Source organism: Amborella trichopoda, chromosome 10 (genome assembly GCF_054954075.1).
Source record: "Amborella trichopoda isolate Santa Cruz 75 chromosome 10, AtrichopodaSantaCruz75HAP2 v2.0, whole genome shotgun sequence".
Taxonomy (NCBI): Eukaryota; Viridiplantae; Streptophyta; class Magnoliopsida; order Amborellales; family Amborellaceae; genus Amborella; species Amborella trichopoda.
The window spans coordinates 7,958,873-7,970,412 of NC_142345.1; the positions used below are offsets into that span (position 1 = coordinate 7,958,873).

Below are 11,540 nucleotides of genomic sequence, written 5' to 3' on the forward strand. Positions count from 1 at the left end.
TGAGATAGTTTCCCTCTAAAAAATTTTTGGTAGTTTCTCTCTAAAATATAATTTAGTTTCTCTATCTAAAATTTTAAAGTATTTTCTACATCTAAACCTTTAAATTTGAGATAGTTTTTTAAAAAAATTTGAGATAGTTTCTCTCTTTTAAGAAATTTTAGGTACTTTCTCACTCTAAAATTTGATATAGTTGCTCTCTCTAAAATTTTAAGATTTTTTTCTCTCTAAAACTTAAATTTGGAAATAGTTTCTCTCTAAAATTTTCGGGTGGTTTCTTTCTTCAAAGTTTTAATATACTTTCTCTCTCTAAAACTTAAAATTTGAGATAGTTTATCTATAGAAAATATTGAAATAGTTTCTCTCTCTAAAAATTTCAAGTACTTTTTCTATCTAAAATTTGATATAGTTTCTCGTTCTAAAGTTTTAAGATATTTTCTCTCTCTAAAGCTTAAAATTGGAGATAGTTTCTCTATCTAAAAATTTTTAGGTAATTTCTCTATCTAAAATTTGATATAGTTTCTATCTCTAAAATTTTAATAAATTCTATTTTAAAACTTAAAATTTGAGATAGTTTCTCTCTTTAAAAATTTTGAGATATTAATCTCTTAAAAAATTTAAGTAGTTCTTCTCGCTAAATTTTAATGTAATTTCTCTCTTTCAAATTTTAAGATATTTTCTCTCTCTAAAACTCACAAATTTATATAGTTCTTCTCTCTAAAAGTTTTAAGATATTTCTCTCTAAAAATATTTTAAGTAATCCCTCTCTCTAAAATTTAGGGCCTGTTTGATAACTAGAAGTAAGTTCATGAACTGTAAATTGGAAGTTCTTAAGTTCATGAACTTAAGAAGTTCCTAGTTTCTGTGTTTGATAACCTCTCTGGAAAGTTAAGAAGTTTCTGGTTTCTGGTTTCTTTGTTTAATCACCTCTTGGGAAGTTAAGAAGTCCCTGGTTTCTGTGTTTGATAACCTCCTGGGAAGTTAAAGAAGAACTGAGTATCTGTATTGGATTAGAGGAAAGACTAATTTTCATCCCATTGGCAAGAGTTACATTTTTCATATGCCCGCCACTAACACCACATGATAAAAATGCATTTTGGTTTCCAAACCGGCCTATAGTCCTTACCAAAAGAAACATCATGGGGGCAGATATCATCTTGAAGTTTTCCAAAAGCAGTGGCAGTCATGTAATTTTTATAAAGTGTATATCATCTTGAAGTTTCCTAAATCAGTGGCAGTCATGTAAATTATATAAAATAGGTTTTATTTTCTGTTTCTTTTTTTGCAAAGAACAGATGCACATAGTTTCCATCTATAGACTTCCACAGGAATAACAAGTCATAACCTGTAATAACTTGAGCACTACTTAAATTAGTCTAGATCTTCATGAACCTACCTAAGTGTGACTCGATAGTGGCAAAATGACAATTTGAAATTTCAAAGGGTTCAAGACACAGTGGTCACGCATTAACATTCGGATTCAAGTAACTTATGCAGAAAAATAATAAAAATTCAATCAATTGCAAAATACTTGTTATCACAAAGAATCATATTTGGTTCTGAAAGGTCAAATTTTGCCGGATCACAACCACTATTATAAAACCCTCAGTCCGGATTCAAATGTAGCAACATCACACATTCTTGTATTTGGAACTCAAATATCAACACTTGAATAAGATTCCATAACATTCAATGATTTACAACTATCCAATTACTCAATTCATAATTCTTCCAACTTACTAAATCAGCAGCGAAGGTGACAACCAAAAATTGAAGAATTTTCATCCAAATGAGACCATCTGTTAGTAGATATTGATTCACTAGTCTTCTAGGCTACTAAAAGTGTTACTAGTCCAAATAACTGTAAATTGGTATCGTGGATGATGGATGCTAAGGTTGAGCAAAAAAGCTTACAAATTTTGCAGAGCCTTTTGTTCCTTGGTCCAAAATTGGAATGAAATTTACAATAGTAGATCAACATTTTTATTTTTTGCTTCTAGACGAGTTTTTAACATAGTGTCGAAACAATCAACAGTCTTTAGTCATATTACAATTCAAGTATTTATCCAATCTTGAAACCAAAATCACAGGCTAAATATTATGTTAATTTTATGTGTAAGACAGTCTAAAGAATTAGCCAACCCCAAATACTTGGGAAAAGGCTCTCACGATGATGTTGAGTACAGTCTCACGAGTAACGACTAAAAAGAGTTCAAGATGAAATTTCAGAATTTTTTTCCATAGTTCTGGCAAGTCTAGAATTCAATATGTTACATAAATTATGACTGAAATTGAATCAAATTCCTTTTGAGATAAACAAAACACTCAATTTCAGTATGAGAAATTATAATGCAATAATGAAGAATCAGTGTAAAACCACTAGAATCATGGATTAAACATGAGTACATGAAACTAAGAACTAATATCACAACAAGGAGAGCTATTCCACCACAAATAGAGAAAAAAAAAAAAAGCAGAGATATAGCATAAGCTGAGAAACAAGCCTAAATTTCGCGTAATGACTCGAACAAACCCATATAAAACCCTAGAGATTTCCAATGTTTAAGCTCAGATAAAAGCTTGAAAATCAATTACTTGATCAGAGAGAATCTCAGAAAGCCCTAGAAATGGTTAGGGAGAAGCCCTAGAAATGGTTAGGGAGAAGCCCTAGAAATAGTTTTGGTTTTCATGTTAAGGTTTAGGAGATCCAAGCGCAATCCAAGTTTTCGAGAGACGAAATTTACAGGAGTAGGCTCTTTGGTACCGGTTAAAATTATGATTTTGTAAAAAAACCCACTCCATTTTAGCCTCTTTTTTTTTTTTTTTTTGTTAAAAAGGAAAGGAGAAGGGAGCTGTAAAAATAGTTCTCAACTTCTCATTCTCACAAATTCAAAAGAAATAGGTATGTGTGTGTGATCAGAGCTCAATGAAGTTTTTGATGCACTTTCGTACTCTGATCAGAGCTCTGAGATTCAAACAAAAAAACGAAAATCAGAGTTCCTAGATCTGAACATAAAAATCAGAGCTCAAAGATCAAGCAACCCTAAACTCGAAGAAGAGATAAAGAGAAAAAGATTACGAAAATCTCAGAGTCAATAGCATACCTCAGTGGCTAAACTCGTAGAACAGAGGGACGTGGTGCAAAGAGGATGCTCGACGATGGGCGCTCGCGAAGGGGTACTGCGGCTGGGTTATCGAAGTAGGACTTCCTTGTTTGAGTTCCGACCCAAAGGTCGGAACTGTTTTTAAACGGGAGATGGGAAGATGGAAACTTCTTACATGAAGTTCTTTTATTTTATCAAACAAGGAAGTCTGTACTGATAACTTCTCTCTCTAAAATTCTAATATACATTATCCCTCTAAAAACTTAAATATTTGAGAGAGTATGACGCTAAAATTTGATATAGTTTCTCTCATTAAAATTTGATATAGTTTTTTTCTCTAAAATTTTGATATTGATATATGAAAAAATAGGTCGTTTTTTTGAAATGTCAATTCCACATTTTGAAAATGAGATTTCCAAAATTTAGACTTCAAATAACCATTTAAGAATCCTACAAAAATCTCAATTCTAATGGAAATGTCAACTTTAAGCGAACAAAACACGATTGCTCAGGCCTTTGTCAAGAAAAGTGACTTCCAAAAATTTAAATCTAACGGCCCTAAAGGAAACCTTTTCCAAAGGGGTGACATGTATACCAAGGGCGAAAGTTGGGCACTTTCACCCTACACACTGTTAACAAATGCCACCTTATGGTTGGTAATCTACTTCAGTTTGACTTTTAAAAAAGGGTGCAATTTGTACGAAGGCGAGGCTCCTAACAATTATAGTAAAGCACACCTTTAAATACTATCAAGATATGTGGTTTTAATACTTGAAATCTTTGTGATAGCCTTAAAATATATTTTCATCTTTAATTATGAAATTTAAAGCTTGAAAACTTTGATATAGTTTTACTCTCTAAATAGTATCAAGAAATATGGTTTCAATACTTGAACTCTTTGTGATAACCTTAAAATATATTTTCATCTTTAATTATGAAATTCAAAGCTTGAAAAATTTCTGACTCTAAAATTTGATATAGTTTCCTTCTCTAAAATTTTAATATTGGTTCCGAAAAAAATAGGTGTTTTCATGAAATGTTAATTCCACCTATTTTACTGAAAAGAGATTTCCAAAATTTAGGCATAAAATAATCATTCAGAAATCCTACGAAAATCTTAAAATAGTCATTCTAATGAAAATGTCAACTTTAAGTGAACCAAACACGATTGCCCAGGCCTTTTCCCAGAAAAGTGACTCCTAGAAATTTAAATCTAAAAAAACCAAACCGGCCTAAGGGAAACCTTTTTTAAAGGGGTGAAATGTATACCAAGCCTATACACCGTTAACAAATGCCATCTTATGGTTGGTAATCTACTTCGGTTTGGCTTGTAAAAAAGGGTGCAGTTTGCATAAAGGTGAGGCTCGTGACAGTCATAGTAAGGCACACTTTTAAATAATATCGAGAAATATGATTTCAATACTCGAATTCTTTGTGATAGCCTTAAAATATATTTTCATCTTTAATTATGAAATTTAAAGTTTGAAAAATACTATAGATCTAGCAGATCTATGAAAACTTGAAAATCTTGAAAACTGACGATTCAAAAATACAGTACAAGATGCACTATTTCCAAAACTTGAAATTCTTTTTTTTCCCATATCTATGTATCTTGATGTTGAGATGATCAATTTGAAGATATTTGGACATCAAAACAACCTCTTTAGTGAAAATTTTTAGTGGGCAGCCTTACTCTATATAAACTTTGTCCTTAAAAAAAGACATAGGGCATAGGACACAAACTATGGCATGAGGGCCCCTTAGGGCTAGCACCAATTTGATGCGACATAGTATCAGTCTAATTCGGCCCTACTCAACTTTCTTTCTTTTGATTCATTTAGTTTTGGACCCGGTTTCTATGTGGGCAGGCCCGCATATGTAGAAATGCGGGCCTATTAATAAATCTATTTTTGAGATGGATGTTTTGACTTAATTTTTAAAGACATAATATCTAACATAGAGATCATGAATATGAAAAAATAAGTAATTTTTAAAGAGCAATGATCCAATGCAACGGTTGTATCATAGTATAATGCAAAACCATGTTTGTGGTATTTGTATGACCTCAAATTTTTCACGCACTCTCTCTTCGTCTCAATAATCATTCCCCCAAAAAGCAAAAGTTCAATTTGAACCCTAGATATAGTCAAAATGAGTCCCCTGCAAAAACTAATCTAGACCATTCATTTTGTGAATTTCAAGATCTTAGCCTTTAGATACTCAAAATCATTTTTTTTTCTTTTTTAACAGTTCATCTAATGATAATGAAGCCATCCAAAAAAATTGGAAATGAAAAAATCATTCTAAGGTTTAGATCTAAGCATCTCACCAAAATGAACGGATATGTTAATTGGACTAAAAAAATATTTTCTAGGTTGTGTTTTCAATTTTTTCTTTTTTGTGATTATTCATTAGAATGAAAAAGAGTGTATATTTCAAATTTTGGATCAAACAAATGCCCATAAGATGGTTTTTTAAGGTTATTGCATCATATTACTATACAACGGTTGCATAAAATCATACCTTAATTTCAAAAACTAGAAATAATAATTCTAATAAGAAAATATTTGGATTGCTAGTTTCTATTGTTTTTAGATGAAACATCATCTTTAAGATAGATGATTTACGCTATTTGAACCGCACATATTAAACATATATTTGTTATTTTTTGGGTGAGGTTTGTATAAGGTTGCCTCTTTATACCGCACAAGTAAGGCGCACCTACGGAGAGATGTTTTTTTGGCGTCAAAAACCTTTGATAGCTTCAAAATCTTTTTTTATCGTCAGTTATAAATTTTAAAACTTGAAAAATGGTACAGATCGAGTAGATCAATAAACACTTGAAAATTTTGAAAATAAACGGTCCAGATAACTTGTTATAAGATGCATTATATTTTGGACTTGAAATTTTTATTAATTTTTCATATCCATTTATGTCAAGGTCAAGATGATAAATTGGAGGGCTTTCTTATGCCAAAACACTCTCCACTACAGGATTTTTGATGTGTACCTTACTTCAACAGTATAAGGTTAAAACCAATGGTTTAAAAACTGGATCGGTGACCCAGATCGGGCTTTTCAAAAACCGATCCGGATCGGCGAATCGGCGATCCGGATCGGCGAATCGGCGATCCGGATCGGCGAATCGGCGATCCCGATCGGAATCGGGTGAATCGGTCAGAATAAAGCTTCAAAAAAATCCGAAAAAATTATTAAAATTCATTATAAATATTGTTTTTTAGGAATTCAATAAAAAATGAGGGTACTCCATTAAGAATTTTCATGTTTTTGAATGAATATGCGAATATTGATATGTTCTTCCCTGCATGAACCGCCATTCAACATTTAATTTACATCACACAAAAGGATAAACATAGAATTATCATGGAATAAGTATATCAACATACATGGACTACAATAAAGCATAAAATTAGTAACATACGATTTAAATTTAGATGTAAAAAGTTTAAATTAACCTGATAGTTCAAAAAGAAAAATAATCACCATATGTAATCATAATATGTTGCGGTAGTTCATGTAGTCATATTCGTTGTTATTTGTTATTGCAAAAGGACAATAATATTTTCGTACATATCAATTACAAACATTTAAAATAATACAAAATGCAAGCTCCAAACATGGCTACAACTCAATTATCAAGAACATACATTTTTTGCATTAAAAAATTAATAATAAAAACAATTCTTCAAAGAGCCGGCTAACATCAGTCATTCCAACTAAAAAATCCATGAACAACAGATAAAAAAAATACAGTTTTGTATTGAAAATATAATAACATGTATTTTTTTGCATAAATAATCCATAAACATACAATTTTTTCAACAAAAACTTTAACAATAAAAATTTAAAATATGGTTTAATACCTCATGATAATTAAAACCTTGTCACGATTTTCACATCTTTTCGGAAAATCATCATTTTTCAAAAAATTCGATCATGGAAAAAAAAAAAAAAAATTTACAGCAAACTCAAACAATAAAAATTAAAAATTGGGTTTAAATGTTTAATACATCATGATAATCAAAACTTTATCACGATTTTCACATCTTTTCAAAAAATCATCATTTTTCAAAAAATTCGATCATGGATAAAAAGAAGAAAAAAAAAAAAGTACAGCAAATTTTCAAAAAATTCGATCATAGATTAAAAAAAAAAATTAACAAATTTTCAAAAAGTTCGATCATGGATTAAAAAAAAAAAATCATAAATTTTCTAAAAATTCGATCTTGGATTACAAAAAATTCGATCATGGATTACAAAAAATTTGCTCATGGATTACATAAAATTCGATCATGGATTACATAAAATTCGATCATGGATTACAAAAAAAAAAAAAAACATAAAAAAACAAAAAATTCGATCGTGGATTACAAGAACAGAAAAAAACAATTCGATCATGGATTACAAAAAATTCAATCATGGGTTACAAAAAAAAAAAAAACACAAAAAATTCGATCATGGATTACAAGTAAAAAAAACAAACATTTCGATCATGGATTACAAAAAAGTCGATCATGGATTACAGAAAATTCTATCATGGATTACAAAAAATTCGATCATGGATTATATAAAATTCGATCATGGATTACAAAAAAGTCGATCATGGATTACAGAAAATTCTATCATGGATTACAAAAAATTCGTTCATGGATTACATAAAATTCGATCATGCATTACAAAAAAAAAAAACAAAAAATTCGATCGTGGATTACAAAAAAAGAAAAAAACAATTACATCATGGATAACAAAAAATTCAATCATTGATTACAAAAAACTCTATCATGGGTTACATAAAAAACAAAAAACAAAAAATTCGATCATGGATTACAAAAAAAAACAAACATTTCGATCATGGATTACAAAACATTCGATCATGGATTACAAAAAATTCTATCATGGGTTACAAAAATAAAAAATAAAAAATAAAATTCGATCATGGATTACAAGAAAAAAAAACAAACATTTTGATCATGGATTACAAAAAATTCGATCATATATTACAAAAAATTCTATCATGGGCTACACAAAAAAAAAAAAAAAAAAAAAAAAAAAAAAATTGTTCTTCACAGAGTCGTTTTACATAAGCGATTTTAACTCAAAAATTCACCTCCAAGTGAATAAATTACATCCAATTGACTATATTTTCTGATAAACAACAATATAAGGAATCAAAAACCTAAAATTTTAACACATTATTTCAAATATATCATGAAAACAAAATCAAAAGGCGGAAAAAAAAAAAAAAAAAGCAGAATTTGGTTCCGCAGGCATCTCACTGTTCATATCAAATTTCTTGCTGTAATTGATCAGATTACGTAAAATTGAAAATTTTAAATCATACTAGACACAATAAAGATTAAAAACCCTAATTATTGAACTCATTTTATTCAAAATATGCCGTGAAATAAATCAAATGGCAGAAAAAAAAAAAAACCCAAAGTTCTTACCTGTTTTTGTGAACCGAAGCCTTCAATCTCCAAAAAACTATGTTTTTCTCAACGATTATCACAAATTAGTAACAAAAGCTTTTGATTCACAGCTTTAAGATCAATATGCCTACAAATTTTGAAAGATTCATGCCCTATTTGGCATGAAATTTCAGAAATGGCGGAAACCCTAAACCCCGAATTTTTCTTGATCCAAAAACAACCAATTTTTCCACCATTTAATCCTTGAAAAATCTGAATAAAGCTGTTTACAGCCTGCAAAACAGATCACATGCCGAAAAAAACAAAAAAAATGATCAAAAAATGACAAATTTGAAAGAATCCGTGAAGAACAGTGTGCAACTCGTGTTCTTCACGGACTCGCCGATTCCGTACAGTGAATCGGCGAGTCACTGTGCGGAATCGTCCGGTTCTCTCTAGAACCGGACGATTCCCGGTTTTTTAACCGATCCGGTACCTTTTTCGTGAATTTCGAGTCGAACCGGGCGAGTCCGGTTCGACTCGGCGATTTTTTAAACGCTGGTTAAAACCTTATATAAACATTTTTCTTGATTATTACCGGGCCCAGCGAGAAGCCTGCGTTAAATTAGTGTGGCGAATCTGAGGTCTGAAGCCAATGGACAAGTCGGACCTCCTGGAGACAATAAAAATAAAAATAAAAATAGAAATTGAAATAGAGGTGCATTTGTAATTTCAATTTTGGAAATACAAAATCTATGCTCCGTAGAGGCATCGTACCAACCTACGTTTTGCCATGCCCTTTCGCTCCCTCCCTCCCTCCCTCCCTCTCACTAAAAATGGCCGTTTCTCTCTCTGCAACTTAAAAACCTCTTCCCCCTCCCTCCCAACTTTCTCTCTCTAAGTTTACCTCTCCTCTCTCCTTCAATCTCGTTTCTCTCTCATCTCATCTCTCTTGCTCCCCCCTTCCTTGGAGGCTCGTCTCTCACTCTCTACAATCAAAATCTCCAGAAATCTGAACCCCCACAATCCCCATTGGAATAGGTAATGGAGGTCGCCACGCTCTCGCGCATCGGCCTTGCAGGCCTTGCGGTCATGGGCCAGAACCTCGCCCTCAACATCGCCGAGAAGGGATTCCCCATCTCCGTCTACAACCGAACCACTTCAAAGGTCGACGACACCGTCCATCGCGCCGATGCCGAGGGGGGCCTCCCCCTCTTAGGCCACCGCTCCCCACAGGACTTCATCCTCTCCATCCAGCGGCCCCGCTCTGTTGTCATCCTCGTCAAGGCCGGGAGACCTGTCGACCAGACCATCGCGACCCTCTCGGCCTTCATGGAGCCTGGGGACTGTTTGATTGATGGGGGAAACGAATGGTATGAGAACACTGAGCGGCGCATTGAGGAGGCGTCTGCCCGTGGCCTCTTGTATCTCGGCATGGGCGTGTCGGGCGGCGAGGAGGGTGCTCGCAACGGCCCCTCGCTGATGCCTGGCGGATCGTTTGATGCGTATCAGAATATCAGAGATATTCTCGAGAAGGTGGCGGCCCAGGTGTCTGATGGTCCTTGTGTTACTTATATAGGACCCGGGGGTTCAGGCAATTTCGTGAAGATGGTGCACAATGGCATTGAGTATGGTGATATGCAGTTAATCTCTGAGGCCTATGATGTTTTGAAGCATGTTGGTGGGTTGAGTAACCAGGAATTGGTTGAGATTTTTGAAGGGTGGAATAGGGGGGAGCTTGAGAGTTTCTTGATTGAGATCACCTCTGATATATTTAGGGTCAAGGATGAGTTTGGAGAGGGGGAACTGGTTGATAAGATCTTGGATAAAACTGGGATGAAGGGGACTGGGAAATGGACGGTTCAGCAAGCGGCCGAGCTCTCTGTGGCGGCACCCACAATCGCAGCTTCGCTTGATTGCAGGTATCTCAGTGGGTTAAAAGAAGAGAGAGAGGCGGCATCAAAGGCTTTTTCGGAGTTTGGGCTGAGTGAGGTTTTGGCGAGGCCGGCAGTCGATAAGAAGAAGCTCATTGAAGATGTGAGGCAGGCTTTGTACGCCTCGAAAATTTGCAGTTACGCTCAAGGGATGAACTTGCTTCGAGCAAAGAGCGTCGAGAAAGGGTGGGGGTTGAACCTTGGCGAATTGGCAAGGATATGGAAGGGTGGGTGCATTATAAGGGCTGTGTTTTTGGATAGGATCAAGAAGGCATATGAGAGGAATCGCGAGCTCCCAAATCTTATGGTGGACCCGGAATTCGCTAGAGAGATGGTGCAAAGGCAAGCAGCCTGGAGGAGAGTGGTGGGTTTGGCAATTGAGGCCGGAATCAGTACACCTGGTATGAATGCGAGCTTGGCTTATTTCGATAGTTATAGGCGAGCGAGGCTCCCAGCAAATCTTGTGCAGGCACAGAGGGACTTGTTTGGGGCTCACACTTATGAGAGGATCGATAGGCCAGGCTCGTACCATACTGAGTGGACCAAGCTCGCCAGGCAGAACAAGGCAGGTGTCAGTGCTCTTAACTGAAGTAGTTGGTAAGAGAGAAAAATTAATTTTTTGTCTGTCATCTGCTTCATCATGCCTTAGTCTTGAATGTGGCTGCAATTCCGTCTTTCTTTTTTCTTTTTAATGTTATGGGACTCTGCATGGGTGTTTGAATCTCGATTTTGCCTGGAGGGTTCGGAACAATGTGCTTGATTTGGTGGTTTGAATAATGAGCATAGTATATGGTTTCTGGGTTTCTTCTGGAGCTGTAGTTTATGTATTTTAATGAATTGCTCTAGAATTTTAGAGGAGATAAGAAGGATGTTTTTGCTGTTTTTTTTCCTACATCTGTGAATCGTGTTGCTATTCAATTGAAATCATGAGCTGTCTATAGATATTTGTGAAACTTCCCTTGCCAAGCCTTATGATACGGTACATCTAACCCGTAGTTTCTTAGATGGAAGCTATGCCGATTTGATAATCTACTTGATACCATTCAACAAGGATTGTGCCGACCATTAGGTATTTA

At 34.1% G+C, this 11,540-nt stretch overlaps 2 protein-coding genes across 11 annotated transcripts in view; one reads left to right on the top strand and one right to left on the bottom strand.

The window, feature by feature from the left end:
* Positions 1–3,218, bottom strand: part of LOC18446227 (Ssu72-like family protein) — a 38,899-nt gene extending 35,681 nt beyond the window's left edge. For all 10 annotated transcript variants that reach the window (XM_006856349.4, XM_088848613.1, XM_088848611.1 and 7 more), the window contains exon 1: positions 3,102–3,218. The gene's annotated coding sequence lies outside the window, so the exon portion shown is untranslated. The remainder of the gene's footprint in view (positions 1–3,101) is intronic.
* A 5,966-nt stretch (positions 3,219–9,184) lies between these two features.
* On the top strand, positions 9,185–11,324 carry LOC18446226 (6-phosphogluconate dehydrogenase, decarboxylating 1, chloroplastic). The gene has a single exon (XM_006856348.4). It carries the CDS (start codon positions 9,575–9,577, stop codon positions 11,051–11,053), a length of 1,479 nt encoding a protein of 492 aa, XP_006856410.1. The 5' UTR covers positions 9,185–9,574; the 3' UTR covers positions 11,054–11,324.
* Positions 11,325–11,540: the final 216 nt, after the last annotated feature.